Source organism: Eriocheir sinensis, chromosome 67, assembly GCF_024679095.1.
Source record: "Eriocheir sinensis breed Jianghai 21 chromosome 67, ASM2467909v1, whole genome shotgun sequence".
Lineage (NCBI taxonomy): Eukaryota > Metazoa > Arthropoda > Malacostraca > Decapoda > Varunidae > Eriocheir > Eriocheir sinensis.
Genome location: NC_066575.1, coordinates 3635514 through 3658704, shown reverse-complemented (window position 1 = coordinate 3658704; position 23191 = coordinate 3635514). Strand labels below are relative to the sequence as shown.

The 23191-nt window shown below is 44.7% G+C and overlaps 1 protein-coding gene across 15 annotated transcripts in view; it reads left to right on the top strand.

The window, feature by feature from the left end:
* The window catches only part of LOC126987959 (RNA binding protein fox-1 homolog 1-like), a 101442-nt gene that overhangs the window by 52218 nt on the left and 26033 nt on the right, over positions 1–23191 (top strand). For 12 of the 15 annotated variants that reach the window (XM_050845623.1, XM_050845625.1, XM_050845635.1 and 9 more), the window contains exons 2-3: positions 13644–13855; positions 15915–16005. In XM_050845623.1, the coding sequence (XP_050701580.1) occupies positions 13644–13855; positions 15915–16005 (303 nt within the window). The remainder of the gene's footprint in view (positions 1–13643; positions 13856–15914; positions 16006–23191) is intronic. The other 3 variants (XM_050845629.1, XM_050845626.1, XM_050845628.1) reach the window with 2 other exon arrangements.

The following is a 23191-nucleotide window of genomic DNA, read 5'->3' as shown; positions in this document are numbered from 1 at the left end:
CTTTGTTCATGTGTTGCGAGGTGGAACGTTGCTGCTCCTTCTGTACCTAAACACTACCCCTTCCCCCCCCCCCCTTTCCCTCCCCCCCTTCACATCCCCCCTTCACCCTCTCATTCCGTTCATTCCTCCCCCTTTTTTCTCCATTTTCACCCCTTTCACCAGGATCTTAGACTTTCCTTCTCTTCTTTTTTTTTCACCTCCATCTTCACGCCTTCATTATCATCATTCCTCCTCCTCATTATCGCTCCTCCTCCTCCAATCCCTCATCATTCTCTCCTCTCATCTTCCATCACAAGCCCAGTCTCCACCTCTTATTACACACACACCTCCTCCTCCTCCTCCTCACTTGCTCTCATCTCCGCCATCACACCACCTCTTTCCCCTCTCTTCCCCTCCCTTCTCTCCCCTCTCTCTCCCCTCTCTCTTATTGATGTGAACTGGGGATGGATGCTGTGATAGATGTCTCCATGGTAATGTGTGCGTGTGTGTGTGTGTGTGTGTGTGTGTGTGTGTGTGTGTGTGTGTGTGTGTTGGTTTCGTTATTATTTTGTCGTTGATTTCCTCGTTAGTTTATTTATTTGTGTTTGTTTGTTTGTTGTTTATGTTCACCAATTATTATTTTTTTGTGTGTCAAAGATTATATGACCACAAAAAATACCCTTGAGACGTTTCTATTCTCTTTTCATTCTTTCTTTTTTCATTTTCATTTCCTTGTCCTTTTTCCCATCGCTTTTTTTCTGCCCAAGTAATGAAAAAAATGCCCTTAAGACGTTTCTATTCTCTTTTCATTCTTTCTTTTTTCATTTTAATTTCCTTGTCCTTTTTCCCATCGCTTTTTTTTCTGCCCAAGTAATGAAAAAAATGCCCTTAAGACTTTTTATTCTCTTTTCATTCTTTTTCATTTTCATTTCCTTGTCCTTTTTCCTGTCGCTTTTTTTTCTGCCCAAGTAATAAAAACAAAATACCTCACGCACTCCAACGAACTTAATTACCTCACTATCATCACCTGCTTGTCTGTCTCCCACTAATTGTTTTCTCTCCTCTCCCTCTCCCTCCCCCAACCGGTTCTCTCTCTCTCTTATCTCTCTTGCTCCTCCTCCTCCTCCTCCTTCCCTCCCTCTTTTGTTCCATCTTCTCGCTTCCTTATTCAGTTTCATTTTCACCTGTTTTTATTTTCGTTTTCTTTGGTTCTCTTCTTTCTCTTCTCCTCTCTTGGTATTTTCCTGTTCTTTTCCTTTATTCTTTTCATATTCTATTCTTCTGTTTTCTCCTTTCTTGTTCTCCTTTTTCTCTTGTTCTCTCTTATTTATTTGTTCTGTTCGTAGTGTTTTCTATATAGTGTTTTTCTTTTGTTTTCTGTTTTCAGTCTGTTCTTTTATTCTCTTATTCTATTTGTATATTCTCGTTTACTTTTACTATTTTTTTTTATTTTCTCTGCTACTGTCTTAACCTATCTTTCTCTACTCCTTCATTCTTTTATAACGTTTTCTTATTTTCTTTATAGTTATTTTTACCACAGAAAAAAAAAAAGTTGAAGCTTGCCACGCGCGGCTTTTCCTTTTTTCTTTTTTCTTTTTTCTTTGTCACGTTGAAGGAAAGTTTAATGTATCGAGTTTAGAAAGAGAGAAAAAAAAATATCTTGGCTGCCTCGCGTCCGTTCCAGGAGAGAGAGAGAGAGAGAGAGAGAGAGAGAGAGAGAGAGAGAGAGAGAGAGAGAGAGGTGAAAGTTACGTTGTGTTAGTTGTGTGTGTGTGTGTGTGTGTGTGTGTGTGTGTGTGTGTGTGTGTGTGTGTGTACCTGAATCATAATGCTCACGTGTACGTAGATGTGTGTACGTTAAAATATGCTTACATGAGAGAAAGGAATATTTGTGTACTCGGAAATATAAATGAAAAGGAACAATTGAGAAGAGAAGACAAGAGAGAGAGAGAGAGAGAGAGAGAGAGAGAGAGAGAGAGAGAGAGAGCGCCCGCGTGTACTGGCGTAACCTGGGTAGCCCACTTTCCCTGCTTTTACGCATGACCTCCGCCTACTTATCTCTGCCCTTCCTTCCTCCTCCTCCTCCTCCTCCTCCTCCTCCTCCTCCTCCTCCTCCCTCTGCCCTTACGTGACTCCACACACCTTTTCTTTTTTTGTTCTTCCTCGTCATACTTTTCCTTCCCGTTACTTTTTTTGTTTGTTTTCGTCATCGTATACTCTCTCTCTCTCTCTCTCTCTCTCTCTCTCTCTCTCTTTTTCTTTTACTTTCTCACATTTTACAACCCTGGCCTATCAAACCTTATATTATTTTGAACATTATCTTTTTTTTCTTCGTCTCGCCAACTTTTTTTTTGTCATTCTTTCAGTCGATTCTTTCTTATATTTTGCTTCGTGTGTTGAGTCTTTTAAAATTTCTTCCTCTTACTCGTCTTTTTTTCCCTCCCTTTTTCTCTCTCTCACATTCCTTCTGTTCTCTCCTCTCGTTCTCTCTTCTTCGTGTGTTGAATCTTTTAAAATTTCTTCCTCTTCTCATCTTTTTTTCCCTCACTTTTTTTTCTCTGACACGTTCCTTCTCTTCTCTCCTCCTCTCGTTCTCTTCTCTCATCTTAACATCACCGCTACCTTCTTTCTCCTCGTCTCATATATATACTCCCCGTGTTTGCTTCTGTTTATATATATTTTTATTTGTATATGTCCTGAGCTGGCATTTAAATACATCACCATTATTCACCAGCATCATACCCATACCCAACATCAGTATTACTTCACCAATCACCAGAGTCATCACCAACTCACCGGATTTCCACTATAAACACCACCATATCCTCACTATCACCACCAGCCCATCATCACCGCAACTACCACCATACTACCTTTCCAACAGTATTATTTCATCACCAATCACTAGTCATCATCACCATTATCACCACAACAATCACCACGAAAGATAAACAGCCACGGCGGACGTGTCTTAGAGAAATAGAAATAAAAATGAAAAAAAAAAAATTTCACCATCATTTCTTTCCCGCGCTGAAGGAGGAAATAAAAGAAAAGAATAGGAAGTCAGCAACACCATCATCATTATTAATATTTTTTTTCTTTTTATTTTCTTTTTTTCTTACTTTAAAATTTTCGCCCGTCGAGTAATTTTCCGCGAAGCTGCTCATGAAAGTTGGTGGTTGTGTGTGTGTGTGTGTGTGTGTGTGTGTGTGTGTAAATTTCTCCATCGTTACAGTAAATCATGACGCTTGTTTTTGTTCACTGTTTTCTCTTGTTTTCTTCCTCTTCCATCATCATTTTTCTTCATTTTCCTTCTTTTTTCTTCATTTTGTGCACTTCATCCTCCTCTTTTTTCCTGGTATTCATGTAGTTCTTGTTTTCTTCTTCCTCCTCTTCCTCTTCCATCATCATTTTTCTTCATTTTCCTTCATTTTCTTCATTTTTCTTCATTTTGTGCACTTCCTCTTCCTTTTGTTCCTCGTATTCTTGTTGTTGTTTTCTTCCTTCCTCCTCCTCCTCTTTCTTTTTCTTTCCTTTTCTTCTTCTTTTTCTTCTTCTTCTTCTTATTATTATTATTATTAGTAGTAGTAGTAGTAGTAGTAATCTCCATCCTTCTCCTCCTCCTCCTCCTCCTCCTCCTCCTCCTCCTCCTCCTCCTCCTCCTCCTCCTCCTCACCTGACTCACCTGACGCAACACCTTCATGAGTAAGAGGACCAATTAAGTCTCAATACGCCGGAAACTGATGTGCAATTTCCTCGGTTTGGCGCGAATCACCCCCTCACCCCCCTAACGCCCCCTCCCCCCTCACCCCTCGTTTTCACCATCATCACTACCACCACTATCAGCATCATCATCATCATCGTCACCATGTTTTTCCTCTCTTTTGTCCATAATTTTTCTTCCTATCTTTTTTTTATCCAATTTTCTGTATCTCTTTCCTTTATTAATCATCATCATCACCATCATTATCATCATCATCATCATCATCATCAGAATCTTTCGTATATTATCAGGAATTTCCACAACAAAACCGGATTATACTTGAGAGAGAGAGAGAGAGAGAGAGAGAGAGAGAACAATACAAAGAAATCAAAGAGTGGAAACGAAAATAACCCAACAGATCACGCAGCGAATTGGAGCGAATCAGGAGGAGGAAGAAGAAGAAGAAGAAGAAGAAGAAGAAGAGGAGGAGGAGGAGGAAGAAAATATAAAAAGAAAATCGAATGGGAGAAAAAACGAATGAAGAGAGAGAGGAAAAAAAAATCTATATGTGACAAAAGAGAAGAAGCAGAAGGAGAAAGGAAAATATATAAAGAAAATGACGAGAGAACAAAATTGAATGAGGAAGAGGAAGAAAGAAAATGGAAAAAAAAAATAAGAGAGAAAGAATATGTGGCAGAAAAAAAGAAGGAGAGGAGGAGGAGGAAATAAAGAGGAAAAGAAATTGAGAGACAGGACGAAAAATGTGAAGAAAAAGCTAAGGAGAGATAATTGAAATAGAAAGGAGAAAAGACAGGAAAGATGATTATTACACACACACACACACACACACCACCACCACTACACCACACCACACAAATCCCTTCGCTCCCCTTCCCTCCCCTTCCCCTCCCTTCCTTTCCTCTTTCCTTTCTCTCCCCTTCCCTTCCCTCTCCTCCCCTTTCAACTCATTTACCTTCCCTTCCCTCCCCTTCCCTTTCTTTCCTTTCCTTCCCTCCCCTTTCCTTTCCTTCCTCTTTCCTTCTTTTCCCCTCCCCATTCTCTTCCATTCCATTCCATTCCCCTTCCCTTCCCTTCCCTCATCATCATTTTCCCTCTCCTCCCATCCTTTCCCTTCCATTCCTTTCCTTTTCCTTTCCCTTATCCTCTCCTCCCTTCCCTTCCTTCCCCTTCCCTTCCCTTCCATTCACGCACCCTTCCTTTATTACCATTTCGTTCCATTCACTCAACCCAATTTTATTATAACCAGACCCTTCTTTTCCCCTCTGCCAACCCCGAACCCCAATTTCCATTAGAGCAAATCCCTTTATCCTCCCCCAACCCTCTTCCCCTGTAATAACCAACCCTCCCCTTTACCCCCCCTCCCTGTCACCCCCTGTTATATACTCCCTTCCACAACCCTAAACACACAACCTAGTCACAACCAATCACATCCCTTCCTTTGGTCTTGGTGTGAAGGGGGAGGTTGACATAGAAGAGGAAGAGGAAAATAATAGGAGAAAATCGATGTAGTGTGAAGAAAATCGTGTGAGAGGATAGAAAGAAGAAAGGAAAGACAGAAATGGAGAGGAAAGAAGAAGGAAGGAAGGAAGGAAACGAAGGTATTTGTTATGTGAAGGGGAAAAAGAGAAAAAAAAGAAAGAGTATTTGCGAAAGAAAGAAGAAAAGAAGGAAGACAAAATGGAGAGGAAAGAAGAAGGAAGCAAGGAAGGAAACGAAGATGTGTGTTATGTGAAGGGGAAAAAGAGAAAGAAAGAATCAGTATTAGTGAAAGAAAGAAGAAAAGAAGGAACACAAAAATGGAGAGGAAAGAAGAAGGAAGGAAGGGAACGAAGATGTGTGCTGAGAGAAGGGAAAAAAGAGAAAGAAAGAAAGAGAATTAGATTAGAGACAGAGGAAAGAAGGAAGACTTGCAGAGAGAAGGTGGAAAGTAAATAAGAGTGAAGAAGATAAATACAGGAAAGAAAGAGAGGGAAAAAAAAAAGTAGAAAAGACATGGAGAGCGTGTAAAGGTGTAAAGAGGAAAGAGGATAATGCAGGAAAGGAAGAAGAGAGGAAAGGAAACAGAAATAAGAGGAATACGAGGAAGAGATAAAGAGGGTATAGAATGAATACAGGAAATAAAGAAGATAGGAAAGGAGTAGGGAACATGGGAAAGGGATAAAAAGAAGATAATACAGATAGATAGATAGATAAAGATAGGATAGAAAGAAGGGAGGAACATAGGGCAAGCAGAAAAGAGGGAATCGAATGAAAATTGGAGATAACGAAAACAAAAAACAAAAATAGAAGAGGAACACGAAGTCGAAGGTCTATGAAGGGGAAGAGGAAATGTGATGAAAATAGGAAAGAAAAGCTAACGAAGGAAGGAAAAAGAGAAAAAAAAGATGATTATAGGAATGAAGAGAAAGAAAATGAACCAAAGAAATACGGAGGAGTTGAAGACGGTCGTTGGAAAGGAAAAAGAGGAAAAAAAGACGATGAATACAAGAAAGAAAAGAGAAAGGAAAGATAAATAAAACAAGGAAGAGGAAGATCATAGGAAAGGAGAGGAAGATAAAATAAAACAATAAAACAGGACGTGGAGAAGGCCAAGTCGAAGGAGGTCTTGGGGAGGAAAAAGTCGCCTCGTTAGGGAGTTGTTATCATGGAAACTTTGATGAGAGTCCCGCCGCCTCTTAGTGTGTCCTGCGCCCTGAGTCCACCTAAGTAGGCGTAATTACAGGGGGCGGGAGAGAGAGAGAGAGAGAGAGAGAGAGAGAGAGAGAGAGAGAGAGGGGGGGGGGTGGGGGGTAGAAAAAAGAAAGAAAATGGAATTGAAACAGAAAAATAAAGAAGAAACTAAAAGAAAAAAGTAAAAATAAAAGAGAGAGAGAGAGAGAGAGAGAGAGAGAGAGAGAGAGAGAGAGAGAGAGAGAGAGAGAGAGGAAAAAAGAAATATGTAAGAAAATGGAAATGAAACTGAGAAAAAGAAGAGAGTAAAAATAAAAGAAATAGAAAACACTGACCAAAAAAGATAGAGAATGAATGAATAAAGAAAAGAAGGAAATACGAAGAATATACAAAGAAAAGAAAGAATAAGAAACAGGCAAAAAACGACAGACAAAATATATAAAGGAAAAGAATGACAGAAAGAAGAAATACGAGAGAATGAATAATGGAAAGAAAATACAAAGGAAAGGAAGGAAAAGAAAAACCATGAGAGAGAGAGAGAGAGAGAGAGAGAGAGAGAGAGAGAGAGAGCACAGCTACCCTCCGGTCATTAAGAGGAAAGATTGTAGGCTGGTCGATATTAGAGAGAGAGAGAGAGAGAGAGAGAGAGAGAGAGAGAGAGAGAATGGATTGTGGAAAGAGGGGGAAGGAGGAGAGAAAGGAAAGAATAGAAGGGGAGAGAGGAAGGGTAGATGGAAGGGAGAGAGAGAGAGAGAGAGAGAGAGAGAGAGAGAGATGCTTACAGGTGCCAGTGGTGTCATCTGATTGTGTCACACGTTTCTTGTAGTGCCAACAACGTACACACACACACACACACACACACACACACACACACACACACACACACACACACACACACACACACACCTGCCGTCCACCTGTTTAACGTCATTTTCTTATTATCTTCCGTCCTTCATCTCTCTCTCTCTCTCTCTCAAGCGGTTTCACTTTTTCTTCATTTATTTTCTATTTTTCTTCATTTTATCTATTTATTTATATTTATTTTAGCTTAATGATTTACAGGCTGAGCAGTAGTTATTTTTCTTTTTTGCCTTTCCATTGTTGATTTATTTCTCTATTTATTTATTTATTCCTTGGATGTAATATTCTCATTTATTATTTATTCTGTTTTTATGCTTTTCTTGGTTACTTTCTTTTATTATTTTCTTCGTCTTTTTCTTCTTCTTCCTCTTCTTTTTCTTCATCTTAATTCGTCGTCTTCTTCTTCTTCCTCTTCTTTTTCTTCTTCATCTTAATTCGTCGTCATCTTCTTCCTCTTCTTTTTCTTCTTCATCTTAATTCGTCGTCTTTTCTTCTTCCTCTTTTTTTTTCTTCATCTTAATTCGTCGTCTTCTTCTTCCTCTTCTTTTTCTTCTTCATCTTAATTCGTCGTCTTTTCTTCTTCCTCTTCTTTTTCTTCTTCTTCCTCTTCTTTTTCTTCTTCATCTTAATTCGTCGTCATCTTCTTCTTCTTTTTCTTCATCTTAATTCGTCGTCTTCTTCTTTTCTTGACATTCCTTGACGTCATTATTGCCGGGATTTTATAATGCACTTACTCTCCCTTCCTATTCCTTCTTCTTCGGTAATATAATAAGTAGCATTTCTTGTTGTATTCTTTCCTTTTCATTACCCACGTCCTTCTTAATTTACTTCCCCTCATCTGTCTGTGTGTGTGTGTGTGTGTGTGTGTGTGTGTGTGTGTGTGTGTGTGTGTGTGTGTGTGTGTTGCAGGGCCTTCTTTGCTACTTCACCTGCCGCACCTGACCTTAATTAACCACACTGGGGAGTCACCTGAATTCTAAGGAAGGAGTGACGCCTCTGTGGGCTGGGCGTTGAAGGGGACGGCCTGGCTTTTGTCCCTGCACGTACCTGGAGGAGGAGGAGGAGGAGGAGTGATAAAGCGTATGGATTGGGTGGTGAAGGAAAAGGAGGATGGAAGAATATTGAAAGGAACTGAAGGAAAGTGAACAAAATAAAGGGAAAAGGAAGAGAGAAGGAGGAGGGATGAAAGCGTATCGATTCGTTGGTGAAGGAAAAAGAGAAAATGGAAGAATATTGAAAGGAACTGAAGGAAAGTGAAGAAAACGAAGGGAAAAGGAAGAGAGAAGGAGGAGGGATGAAAGCGTATCGATTCGTTGGTGAAGGAAAAAGAAAGAACACTGAAAGGATTTGAAGGAAGATTGGTGAAATGAGTGAACAAAATCAAAGGAGAAGGAGGAAGAGCGGATGAGACGAGGAAGAAAGAAAAGAGTTAAAAGAAAAGGAAGAGAAAACAAAGAAAAATTTATCTTTCATTCTTTCTTCCTTTTTTCATTCTCTTTTCCTGTCATTCTTTTTTTCTTCTTTCTTCTTTCATACTTTATTCCTGTCATTCTTTCTTTTCTTCTTTCATTCTTTCTTCCTTTTTAAGCCACTATACGTAAAAGATAAGAAAAACTGAAACAAGGAAACGGGAGAAGGAAGGAAAGAAACGGGATAAAAGACGAGGAACAGGAAGAAGAAAACGAGAAGAAAAAAAACATACGGAAACATTACACGAAAAATTGAAGAAAACAAAAATAAGGAAGCGGTTGAAGGAGGGAAGGGTTTAAAAAAAGAGGAAAAAGAAGAAAACCAAACACGAACCGCCATTAAGAAAAATATAAAGAAAACTGGAATAAAGAAGAAGGAAGAAGAAAGGGGTTAAAACAGAAGTAGGAGATTAAGAAGAAGAAAACAAACATAATGAACAGCCGCCATTACGAAAAATATAAAGAAAATTCAATACATTATAACCGAGCATTTCTAGTCCATTTCCGGGTGAGTTCCGAGGTAGGATGGCGCCCCCCCCTCCCCCTTCTTCCCCGCCCCGCCCCGCCCCGCCCCGAGAGGAGAGGAGGGGAGTGTCGACCCAAGCGGTGGTGCCAAGGGTCACTCCCCATAAAGTATTGATCGTCGCTCCTCCTCCTCCTCCTCCTCCTCTTTTTCTCCCTCCTCCTCCTCTCTCTCCTTGGCATTGCTCCTGGATTTCAACGCGTCTAAGGAATGAGTGAGTGAGTGGGTGAGTGACAGTCCGTGAATGTGTGACTGAGTGTAGGTGAGTGGATGAGTTAGTGAGTGTAAATGGTCTAAAATCAACTAATTGTGAGTAAGTGAGGACATGAGTGGGCGATTGTGTGAGTAGATGAGTGAGTGAGGCGTCTAAAAACGAGTGAGTAAATGAGTAAGGAAGGGGAAGAGGGAGCGAGTGAGTGAGTGAGTCCTTTCCAACCACGAATTTCAGCCTTTTAAGTCAACGGAATGAGTGCGTGAGTAAGTGAGTGGATATATGAGTGACTGAGTAAGTGCAAATGTGAGTGATTGCATTAGTGAGTGAGTTCATAAGTTAGTGCCTGAGTGCATAAATGAATTAGTGGAGTAGTGAGTGAGTGGAAATGAGAGTGATTGCATTAGTGAGTGAATGAATAAGTGCCTGAATAAGTGAATGCAGTAGTGAGTGAATGAGTGCTTAAGTGAGACCATTAGAGAGTGAGTGAGTTCAAAAGTGCGTGAGTGACCCTTCTCTCACAGCCTCACACACCTGAAGAATCTCACAGCGGGCGATTCTCCACCTGTCCGTGTGTACCTGTGTGTTGGTTGGTCCGGCCCGTACACTCTCACTTTCTCGTTCACCTTTTTTGTGTTTTTTTCTACCTGCGCGCCCCACTGCCAGGTGTTGGGCCTTGAGGTATGTCAGGGCCGCCGCGCCGCTCACTGCAACACAACGAAGACTTGGTGGTGTTGAGGAGGAGGAGGAGGGGGAAGAAGTGGTGTTGCTTTGCTTTGAATGTCTGATAATGATGTTAGTAATGTGTTGGTAATTGAAATGATGAAGGAGGGAAAGGTATAAAAAAAAGAGGGAAAAGAAGAAAACGTGAGGAGAAGCCGCCATTACGAAAAACATAAGAAAAATGGTTGAAATCCTCATCCGAATTTGACGTCTCTGTTGTTTTCTTTTTATTTATTTTTGCCCTTGAGCTAATTCCTTTACTCTAAAAAGACATGTTAAAAGTACCGACCAGGGCTACGAGGGAGTGTATTTTGCGTGTGGAGAAGAAGGGAAGACAGGAGGAGGAGGAGGAGGTAAGGATGTTAGAGTCCCGAAATTGACCTATCTTTCGGCCACTCCTCTTGACTCATTGTAGGAGCGGTGAGTAGCGGGCTTTTTTCTTCTGCTTCCTCTACTCTATATTTTCTCTCAGAGGTTCATTATTTACATTTATTGTGTGTAGTTCGTTGCAAGTAAAAAAGAACTTCAGGGAATGTCGTATGCGTGTAGGAGAGAAAGAAGAACAGGAGAAGAGGAGATGAGAATGTAAGAAGTGCTTTATTTATATTTATGATTTTTCTGTGTGGTTCATTCCAAGTAAAAGTTTAAAGCATATGCTAATAGGTAAATACACAACACATAAGCCTACATACCTTTACCTAATTATCCACGACTGTACAGTGTAAATAATGTACCATAAAAGTTTAATTTGAAAAGGGTTACAAATTGCCTGTACTTATATGTGTTCCAGTTTGTAATAATAATAATAATAATAATAATAATAATAATAATAATAATAATAATAATAGGTTTATTAATGTATGACAGCCGTGTGTGTGTGTGTGTGTGTGTGTGTGTGTGTGTGTGTGTGTGTGTGTGTGTGTGTGTGTGTATTTCCCTCACCGTCACTAAATTCCGACAAACCTTTGAGTCTACGATTCTACGAAGACTAATCCTGTTTCCTGAAGTACACACACACACACACACACACACACACACACACACACACACACACACACACACACACACACACACACACACACACGTCACCCACCAGACACCACACCCTTGACCCCCCTTCCTCTCTCCCCCACATTAACAATCCAGGATTTTTTTTTTTTTTTTTTTTTTTTTTTTTTTACTAGACACGTGTGCTCGATTAATCAGGTGTGTTTTCCAGGATACAGTTACCAGTCATGTTGCCGAGAAGGGGAGGAGAAGAAAAGAGAAAAGAGAGGAAGTGTTGAGGAAAGAGAAGATAAGACAGGAGGAGAGAGGGAGAGAGAAGAGGAGTTAGGAGGGAGGGAAAGAGTGGGGAAGAGAAGAGAGGGGAAAAGTATTGAAAGGGAGAAAGGGAAGAGTGTTGGTAGGGAGAATAGAAGAAATAGGAAGTATGTTTGAAGGGAGGGGAAGAGAAGAGAGTGGAAGGGAGTTTCAAGGGAAGGGAAGAATGGGGAAAGTAATGGGAGGGGAGAAGGGGAAGAGTACATGATTCAGTATTACCCATCACACATATCGTTGAGGAAGGGGGAAGAGGGGGATGAAGGGAGGAAGAGGTGCAGGTTATCATCCAATTAATCAGCACTACGCATTAAGATAGGGTCGGGGAGCAGATAATCCGTCTAGTTATAACCCAAAATATGCCTCGTAAAGCAGGGGATGAACGGTTCACTCATTTAGTTCCCCCTTCATTTGCATGGGAATGGGAGGAAGGGGAAGGGCAGGAGGGGAAGGAGCTTGTGGTATGAGTTAATCCCTTCGAAGACCCGTCCGTGCAGGTATTTGAGGCTCATTTGTACAGCGAAATATGGTTCTGATGGTGGTGGTGTAGGGAGCGACCTTGATTCGTGATATTAAGTTCAGCATTGTCAGACACTTCCACCCCTCATTTCAGCTATTCCCGAAGGCCAGTAAGGAGATTAACCGGGTAGCAGCGGGGATCATGTTAATTAATGGTCCCTCTAAGCGAGAAAAATTAGAAAAAATCATCCCTCACACAAACCATTTCATAATATATATCAAAGCATTTGTGATCAGATTATGCATCATCGAATTTGGGGGGCTTATATCATGGCACAAATTTGGCCCATCCCTGCTACACGGTAAAGCCACAAATTTGGCCTGTCGCTGCTACCGTGTTAATCGGGTTGTCATGAGTGTATTCTTAGGTTCATGGTACAGAAGAAGGGTCAAACTACCACCAGGGTCATAAAACTACCCCTGAAAATACCCCAAACTCCTATGAAAGCCTTGTCAAATAGGTGGTCTTGAGCGCCAAAATGTTGAAGAATTTGACCCAAGTACCTCTTTCTCCACTTCCTCCACTTTTCCTACACCCCCTCATCTATATTTTCATCCACTATCTTTATCTCTATCTTCCCTTTACTTTTCATCCACGCAAAAACTATTCCTTCCACTTTTGGCCACTCCTATCTAATTCTCCACCATTTCTTTATCTTCCTTTAAATCTTCTCCTGAGTAATGGAATGAGCCGAGGCGTTGATATGGAGTGTCATGGCTGAGTGTTTGAAGACGTTTATATTATTGACTACTACTACTACTACTACTACTACTACTACTACTCTCCCTGCACTGTGGTCTTCTTGATGTTGTTATTGTTGCTGTTTTGCTTCTCTTTATTACTGTTTTCCTTGTCGCCTCACTGTTTTTGTTGTGGTTGCGGCGCTGGTTGATATTCTCCCTCGTGTCCCATTATCTCCTCCTTTTTACCCTCCTGCTGCATCACAACAAACCCTTAACAAACCCTTATTCTGATGCTGCACCACGTGGCGGCGGCGGCCGTGTTTGCCCAGACGGAGCAGACGTGAGCCTCGACACACACACACACACACACACACACACACACACACACACACACACACACACACACACACATTTGCCTGTCCTGCATACACAACGAAGCCTCAGAAACGTATGACTCCGAGTGTACGTGTGTGTGCATGGAAGGAACACTCGAGCTGGGGGTCTGAAATAAAGATCCTGTTCCCGACTCTTGTAACTCTGAGCCGTGGTGGTTCCTGGTGATGGTTGAGGGGCGTCTGAAGGGGTGGCCATCGGGTAGGCGTTACCTGTGGCCCCGGTAATCGCGTGAGTGTGGCCCGCCAGGCAGCAGGACCCTCCGACATGTGTTACCCCAAACACCGCCTCAGCCTGCCGCGTGCCAGGCTGTAAAATTAGTGGCGACCCAAGCAAGTGGCGGCGTGCTGGCGGCTCGCAAGGTTAAAAGTCTCTGATGCGGCGCTGATATTGGGGCTGGCATGCAGAGCGGGGTAGGGGGGGAGTGGTAGGCCGGGTGTATTGACGGGATAACGTATGTAGTTCTGCTTCGTATTCACATGTGTGTGTGTGTGTGTGTGTGTGTGTGTGTGTGTGTGTTCCACAGTTGTATACAAGTTGCTAACCATCCTTCTCTGTCTTCCGCAGCACATGGTGCAGACAACGATGGCGGCGCCGTTCCCTTACAGTCAGAACGGCGAGGCGGGGGCGGGTAAAGAAGGCCCCGGCAAAGACGGGCCGCCCTTCTCCCCACCAGGAGCCCCGGGGGCACCCACCCCCGGGGCTCCTGGTGCTCCCCCGGCACCCCAGGCCACACCCACCGCCACCGTTCCAGGCGTTCCCGTCACAGTCTCCTCCAGGTGAGTAACGCTCTGTTCCCAAGGCCCCCACATTCCACCCCTGGCCCCCCTTAACAACACCCCCGCCCCCCCCATTTTCACCTCAAACCACTCCTCCAGAACAATAACACCCCCTCATGCTCATCTCACCCTCTTCCCCCCTCCCCAAAACAATAGCACCCATCCCAATCTAAAACACCGCTGCCCTTCATCCAAAGCAACACCCCCACCCCCATGCTCACCTCACCCCCACCTCCTCCCATCCAGAACAACAACAACAGAACAGCTCCGTCGCCCCCCACCCGAAGCACTCCCCACACACCTCCAGGCTCTCCTCATTCTTTCCCTCAACCAACACTCCACCCCCACCCCCCTCCCCTCACTCCCACCCCCATCATAAACAGCCGTGACTCGTGACTCCACACCACCGCGAGCCGCCCCACCATCACCACCGCCACATCCACCACCCATCACCACCACTCCACACACCCCATAGCGCACACCCATAACTTCCCGCCACTGCCCCTTCCTGTCACCTCTACTTCCCCACACACCATTACCCACGCACCCCCCCTACCCACCCCATCATACCCCATCAAGCCGTCACCTGCACCCCCATTCCCCCATCCCTCTCTTCCACACCTTGGCTTCAAACACCTCCCAAGTCAGGTGTATGATTTTTTTTTTTTTTTTTACGCGTTTGTTTTGGTCCATCTATGCTTGTATGTGTTTTGATTTCCCGGTATAGACTAGCCCCCCCCTCTCTCTCTCTCTCTCTCTCTCTCTCTCTCTCTCTCTCTCTCTCTCTCTCTCTCTCTCTCACTCGCTCTCTCTCTCTCTCTCTCCTCCCCCCCCCCCCCCCCCTGTTTTCCTTCACGCCGGCTCTACGCTTCATTCAAGTATATATACACATTTTATTTTTTTCCACCATTCCTCTCTTTCTCCACTTCCTCCACTCCTCCCTGTCTTTCCTCCACTTTCCCTACACCCCTTCATCTATATTTTCATCCACTTCCTTTATCCTTCTCTTCCCTTTACTTTTCCTCCACGCAAAAACTATTCCCTCCACTTTTGGCCACTCCTATCTAACTCTCCACCCTTTCTTTATCTTCCTTTAAATCTTCTCCAGCTGCCTTTATCTTCCCTCCGCCTTTCATCATCTTTCCTCCACCTTTCTCTGTTTCCGCATTTCCTCCACTCGTCTCAATGTTTTCTCCTCTTCCTCTTCCCCTCTCTCTACTCTTCTCCATTTTTATTTAATCTCTCTCTCTCTCTCTCTCTCTCTCTCTCTCTCTCTCTCTCTCTCTCTCTCTCTCTCTCTCTCTCTCTCTCTCTCTCTCTCTCTCTCTCTTCCTTCCTCCTCCCTTTCCCTCATTTTTTTTTACCCCTTCATCTTTCTTCCACTTTTCCTCCACCTTTTTTTTCTTCCACACATTTATTTTATCTCCACCTCCGTTTTTCTCTCCCCCTCTCATCGTCCCTCCATCATTCTCTATCTTTCCTCCCCCACGTGTCAGTGTTTCCTCCGTTTCTCTCTTATCTCTTCTCCACCTCTCTCCCTCCTTGGCCTTTCCTCCGCCCCTCATTATCTTACTTCTGCCTTTTCTCTATCTCTATTTCTGCCTTTCCTACACTTCCTCTTCCCTCCCTTCCGTTATCTTTCCTCCAGTCCCTCTACCCTCTATTTTCCCTCTTTTTCCTACATATCTACCCTATCTTCTCTGCCTCCACCTCCACCTCTCCCCCCATATCCGTGTTTCTCCTACCCCTTTCTACCTTATCCACCCTATTCTATCTTCTCTACCTTTCTTCTACAGTTCTACTCCACCGTATTCGCCTTTACTTTTCACCCCGCCCTGTCTTTCTACCTTTCTCCCTTCACCCCTCTCTACTTTCCCTCCTCCCCATTTTATCTTTTGCCTTCTATGTCACCCTATCTTCCTTTACCCCGCCCTATCTTCTTCCTTTCCCTCCACCTTACCTCCTTACCTCTCTGCCTTTCCCCCACTCCTCAGCCTCCCTTCCGCCCATACAATTACTCTGATTTATTTCATTTATTCTGATGTATTTCCCCCCGCAGCGGAGCGACAGTGGCGGGAGGTCTCCAAGTTCAGGTTCCGGTGGGTCCGCCTGTCGTGGCCAACGGGGTGGAGCAGCAAGCCGTGAACGCGGTGAGTGTGCGGAGGGGGAGGGGGAGAGAGGTGGTGTGTGGATGTGTAGGGGGAGAGGAAATGTGTGTGTGTGGGGGGGGTGTAAAGGGAGAGGAATGGGGTAGTGTGTGTTTGTGTTGGGGGTATGTATGTGTTTGTAAGGGAGAGAGGAAGTGCTTGTGTGTTTGTGTGTGTGGGTGGGGGGGGGGGGTTAGTGTGTGTTTGTGTTGTATGTGTGTTGGGAGGGGGGGAAGGAAGGGGTATGTTTGTTTGTAAGGGAGAGGGAAAGTGTGTGTGGGGGGAGAGAGAGGGAAGGAGTATGTGTTTGTGAGGGTGAGGGTGAGTGAAGGTGTGTGTGTGTGTGTGTGTGTGTAGGGTGAGAGGGAAGGAGTGTGTATGTGTGTGTGTGTGTGTGTGTGTGTGTGTGTGTGTAAAGGAGAGAGCCAAGGGGTATGTGTTTGTGAGGGTGAGGGAAGATGTGAGGGGTGTACGGGGGGAAGGGAAGGGGTATGTGTGTTTGTAAAGGAGAGGGGAAGGTGTGTGTGTGTGTGTGTGTGTGAGTGTGTATGTATGTATTTATTTATTTATTTATTTATTTATTCGATGCATTTGTTATGTTCCTTTTGTGTTTTTATTGTATTATTGGATACTGTGGTTGATATACAGAGAGAGAGAGAGAGAGAGAGAGAGAGAGAGAGAGAGAGAGAGAGAGAGAGAGTGTGTGGTGGTGGTGGTGGTGATGAGACTCGATCCTCACCACCACCACTCATAACAATCATGCAGAAGCCCCGTGCCCTGAAAACACGCTAGAGACTGACGCACCACCACCACCACCGCCACCACTACTACCACCATCACCACCACCACGGCACCACCACCACCACAACCGTCACCACCACTACTACTACCACCACCACAACCGTCACCACCACTACTACTACCACCACCACCACCACTATCACCACCACCACCACCACCACCATCACCACCATCACCACCACTATCACCACCACCACTACCACCCCTACCACCATCACCCCCATCACCACCACTATCACCACCACCACTACCACCCCTACCACCATCACCACTATCACCCCCAGCACCACAGTTCAGACACCACTATCATTTACCATCACCACCCTCACCATTACTGTCACCACCACCAAACACCATCACCACCACCACTACTATCATGTCACCATCACCACCACCACCACCACCAGACATGATTCGCATTATTTCGCGTGTTGCCTTGGTATTGGTTGCTGCAGTGTTAGGCGAGACAACCCCATCCCCCCCAATCTCCTCCTCCTCCTCCTTCCGCGCCGTCGTCACCCTCCTCTTCCTCAGCTGACTCCTCCCTACCTCGCCTCCTTTATTCCTCTCTTTTTTGTGTGTCATTTTGGTCTTGTATCGTACTGGTCTTTGTCATGGGGAGTGTGGAGTGTTGACAGGGTGAGTATGTGGATGAGTGGGTGAGTGAATGATAAGAGTGCACCCCATCCACTCTCCTCTTCCTCTTCCTCTTAGATTAGTCACCTGCGCTGCGTGGAATGTATTAAACCCTAAAAGGTGTGTCTCGATAAGTATAGAGGTTGTGTTGGGTCTCTTGGGTGTTGGAAGATGGTGTAATGTTGGCGGGGTGAGGTCGTGGGCGGAGAGGGGCGGGGTGGTGGGTGGGTGTGATTTAGGCTTCTGGGCGGGCGCCAGTAGTCTGGATTCCACCCAGCTTGGTCATCCACAACCTCCTCCTCCTCCTCCTCCTCCTCCTCACATCTGCTATCGTGCTTCTTTCCTTCTTATATCCTCTATCCTGCTCACTTTTCCTCCTCCTCCTCCTCCTCCTCCTTCACATCTTCTGTCATATCCCTTCACCTCCTCCTCCTCCTCTTCCTCCTTCTTTCCTTCCCACTTCTATGCTGCTTTTCTTTCCTCCTTCTCCTCCTTCACATCTATCCTCCTCCTCTTTCTCAACATCTATCCTCCTGTCGTCACATCTATCCTTCTATCCCTTCACCTCCTTCCCCTCTTCTCTTTTCCTCCTCCTTTCCTTCCCACTTCTATCCTGCTTTTCTTTCCTCCTTTTCCTCCTTCACATCTATCCTCCTCCTCTTTCTTAACATCTATCATTCTATCCCTCCTCCTCCTCATATCTATCCTGCTCCCTCCCTCCCTTTCGCCTATTCTAAGTATCCATCCCCACATCTCCGTCCCATCCTCCCCATTTCGTCCTCCCCTGCGTGTCTTAAGTATCTCCCTCGCTCCGTTTCCCTTCCCATCTCCCTTCGCCACTCCATATCTCCCGCCGCCCCTCCCTATCTCCCCTCCATCTCCCGCCGCCCTTGTTCGTGGTGTCGCCGGCGCCCTGTTGCCACGCCGATGTGAAGTAGGCGTCGTGCAGTGGTGGGGACCCTCCAAACGCCCCCTTCTCCACCCTCTTCCCTCCGCGCCCCCTTTGCCACCGTGCGGACGTTGTGGCAGAAGAAAGGGTCTGGAGGCTGCCTGGCGATCGTCTGGCGAAGTTGGCGACGCAGTTAGGAGAGGAAACTTGGACCCCGCGACAAAGCAAGCGTCTGGAGTCTGCCCGGCGCTGGTGGTGGTGGTTTGGGGTGGCTGGCGACGCGAGAAGGAAAGGAAGAAGGGGGAGAGAAACACGATAATGGAAGGAGGAGGGAGAGAACATACAGATACGAAATGGCGCAGTCATGAGAAAGAGTACGTATGGCTACAGAATATAGAGAAGGGGAAAGGAAGGAACATGGACATACAAAGGAAGAAGGGGGAGAGAAACACGATAATGGAAGGAGGAGGGAGAGAACATACAGATACGAAATGGACTAGTCATGAGAAAGAGTACGTATGGCCACAGAATATAAAGGAGAAAGGGAGGAACATGCGAGATAGAAAGGAAAGGAAAGAGAGATACAGACACCATAATGAAAGGAGGAGGAAGAGAATATATAGACACGAAAGGGACAGACATGAAAAAGAGAGCGTACGGCTACAGGATAAAAGGAGAAAGGAAGAAATATGGAATCACAAAGGAAAGAAAGGAAGAGAATATATAGATGCGGAATAGTATAGACAAGAGAGATACGATTACAAAACAAAGAAAGAAGGAAGAGAACAAAAGAAGAAAGAAGAAAAGGGAGAAATTGAACATGGATACGGTATAGGACAGATGGAACAGAAGAGAACATACGGAAATGAAAGAATAGAGACAGGAGGATAGAACACGCAATAAGATAAGGAAAGGGGATGAAAGCACACTGATATTAGAGGGTAGAATGACGAGGAGAGAAGACAACTAAACAAAACAGGAATAAGAAAGGAACCAGACGTCAGCAGCCCCATGAGGGACGTCAGAGAGAAATAGATATAGGAAGAAAACATGAAGGAGGGAGCAGGATAGATATGAAGAGGAGGAGGGATAGAACGATAGATGTGACGACAGGAGGATACATGTTAAGAAAGAGGAGGAGGATAGATGTGAAGGAGAAGGAGGAAAGAAAAGAAAAGCAGAGAGGAAATAGATCTGCCAGCCGGTCTTTTCGTGTCATAACAGTTACGGAAGATAGATTAAATATTGAACCTTTATGTTAGGAGAAGTTATGGAGAGACATTAAAAGGAAGAAAACATGCCTGGAAAAAATCATATAAAGAAGGAGAGGAAATAGATCCGTCAGACAGTTTTTTCGCTTCATGAGATACATTCACCGAACAGATTAAATATTGAACCTTCATGTTAGGAAGGAAGCAGATGTCTGAGGAAATAAAAAGAAAGGAAAAAGAAATTGATCTCAACTGATATTTTTGCTTCATAACAAGATACATTTACCGGAGACAGACTACGCGTTGACTCTGTAAGTTAGAAGTTATAGAGATGCATAAGTGGAGGAAGGAAGCAGATGTCTGAGGAATTAAAAAGAAAGGAAAAAGAAATTGATCTCAACTGATATTTTTGCTTCATAACAAGATACATTTACCGGAGACAGACTACGCGTTGACTCTGTAAGTTAGAAGTTATAGAGATGCATAAGTGGAGGAAGGAAGCAGATGTCTGAGGAAGCAAAAACCAAAGGAAGAGGAAATTGATCTCAGCTGATATTTTCGATTCATAACAAGATACATTTACCGAACACAGACTTCATGGTGACAGCGAATGTTTGGAAAAGTTATAGAGATGCATAAACGAAGGAAGGAAGCAGATGTCTGAGGCAATAAAAAAGAAAAAAAGGAAATTGATCTCAGCTGATATTTTCGCTTCATAACAAGATAAGAGAACAATACCAAGATGAGCTCCGTAGCCAACTCACCCTCCGAGAAAGGAAGATGTCAGGGAAAGGTGGGAAAAAAAAGTTCAGACGCCATATAAGGAGACGATAGATTGACAGAAGAGAAAACAATAGTGAAGATGGAAGAGGCGAGAGGCAGGCAGAAGTAGATGTGATGTGTTGAGAAGAAGAGAGGAGGAGGAGGAGGGATAGAAGATGTGACAACAGGAGGAGGAGAAATGTGGAGGAGAAGAAGAAGGAGGTAGAAAAAGGAGCTGGATGGATGAGAGAAGGAAAGAAGCAAACTCTATCCCTCCGACAAAGGTGGAATAAAAGAAGATAGGAGGAGAAGAAGGAATAGAGAGTAGATAGACGCCAGAAAAGATAATGGAGGCCTAGGAACAGGAGATTAAAGGCCAGATATATGTATTTAGCGATAACAAGAAGGAATAAGCGATAAGAGACTGACAGGCAAAATGAGATAAGGGGGAAGTAGAAGGAAGGATAATTTGGCGACGATTAAAATATTTCACACATGAGAATCGAGAAAACAGAGAAAATAAAAAGAATAGAAGATAGAAGCAAAAAAAGAGGGGGAAGAAACGGAAAGAGAAGGAGAAGGGAAGGAAAGATAACAACAAATGAGACGAGAAAAGTAGAAACAGAAGAACAAAACAAAGACGAGGAAAATTAGAAGAACGCGAGATGGAAACAGAAAAGTGAGCATTGGGATCGTAGAAGAGGAGGAGAGGAGAAGCCCAAGACGAAGAAGGAAGAGGAGGACAAGACGAAAACGAGAAAAATAAGAAAAACGCGAGATGGAAACAAAAAACGGAGCATTGGGATCACAGAAGAGGAGGAGGAGGAAGAGAAAGAGGAGGGGTATCAGTCGGTCGGTCGGTTCTCTGCGCAGCGTCGTAGTGTTTGGCGTCCAGGGACAAGGTATTGATTTGGCGCCGCCGCTGTGCCAGGAGGCGGCGGAGATTGGCGCCAACGAGGGGAAGGAGGGGACGGTAGAGGAAGGGAAGAGAGGGGAGGGGAAAGGAGGTAAGGAGACGAGAGGGGACTTGAGAAAGGAGACGAAGGGAATGAGGAGAGGGTAAAGAGGGGAGGAGAGGGGACAGGAGAGAAAGAGGAGGGAGGGAGTTAGGGAGGCATCTTTGGCGATCCTTGTAGCCGCTGCCGCATCGCTCTCCCCAGCCTCATTCCTTCTCCCCTCGCCTCCTTTCCTCCCCTCCCTCTCTCCCTCACACATCGGCACCGCAACACCACGGGAGCAGAGGCCGGGGCTGGGAAGGGCGGTAGGGCTGCAGGCATCCCACGAACTCCCCCGAACAGGCCTTTGATAGCGTTTCCTGGGCGTGTGTTGGCTAGTTTGAATATAGATGGTTAGATAATATACATTCATACATACATACACACGCTCTCAGTGGACGTGCACGCATATATATAAGCGAGGGGAATGGAGGTACTTTCATTTGCAACCAGCGACCGACACCACCATCACAGCAACCACAAAAGAAGTAGATAGTATTCACCACCAACCACACCACACTACCACCTCCACACCACACTACCACCTCTACACCACACTACCACCAACCACACCACACTACCACCTCCACAGCACTAGAATTTCTTTGTGTCACCCTCCACATTGGCACGCTAAGGTTAAGATGCAGACACAGACAACTTAATTAAACATTCATATCTTCGACGCTTATCTTGGCTTCCCTAACCCTGCTGTGTGTGCCGACGATACACAAGCTCTGGCATTTCCATATTTTTTCAAGGTTTTACGCCACATCTGCAAACATATCAGTGTAGCACGGGACTCATAAGTTGTTCATGGTGACACGGGGAGACTTTAAAGTGTTGGTGATTAGTAGAACACCAAAAAATAACGAAATAAGGACTGTGACGGCGGCCATGATACGGTGATGCCAAACAAAACAAACCACCCATCAGATCAGCCTGAGGAGAGGAGAGTTCAACTTCCAGGAGCGAGGGAGAGCTTGTGTCGGTAAAACTTGATCGCCGCGAGACAAATTAAAGAATACTCGTCCACTCCTTTAATTTAGTGTGAGTGGCGGCGAGGCGAAAAGTGACGATTGGATGACTATGCAACAGCTGAGATGGCACGTTGACTACTTTTACTACTACTACGGATAATTAACAAGTGGAACAGCCTCACTGAACATGTACTACGGCTGGTATTACAAGACGTTTTGCCTTCTCACATCAGCTATATCTAAAGGTCAATGGGGGGATAAATCAGGTTCTAATGAGTGTTTTTTTTATGCTCAGGGTACAGAGGAAGGATGAAACTACCACCAGGGTCATAAAACTACCCCTGGAAATGCCCAAAACTCCTAGGAAAGCCTTGACAAATATGTGTACTTGGGCGACGAAATGTTTAGCAATGTTATGAGTTTTAGACTAACTTGCCTCTTATACTTTCACTAGGTAAGCATTCACTAGGTAAGCCATCCAGGATTCGAACTCATGCCGCGTGGGTCCGCAAGTCGCCTGGTTGGTTGGCTGCCTTGCTAATCACTTCACCACCAACACCGTTACCACCACCACCGCATCGCCGACAGTCATGGAGGGGAGGGAGCAGTAATGGGGGATGAGGGGGAGGGAGAGGGAGGGAAAAAGTCAGACTGTATCACGTAATTACGAGGTTAGGTCAGGGTTCCCACGCGCGAGGAGGGAAGTGATGACGTTAGCAGGCACTCAACACACACACACACACACACACACACACACACACACACAGTTTTTTTATGGCATTACTCTGTACCTAATCATATCGACGTGGGTGTGGGTTCGTGTTTGCGTGCGAGAGAGAGAGAGAGAGAGAGAGAGAGAGAGAGAGAGAGAGAGAGAGAGAGAGAGAGAGAGATCCTTTGCCACATACATCCTAGTCT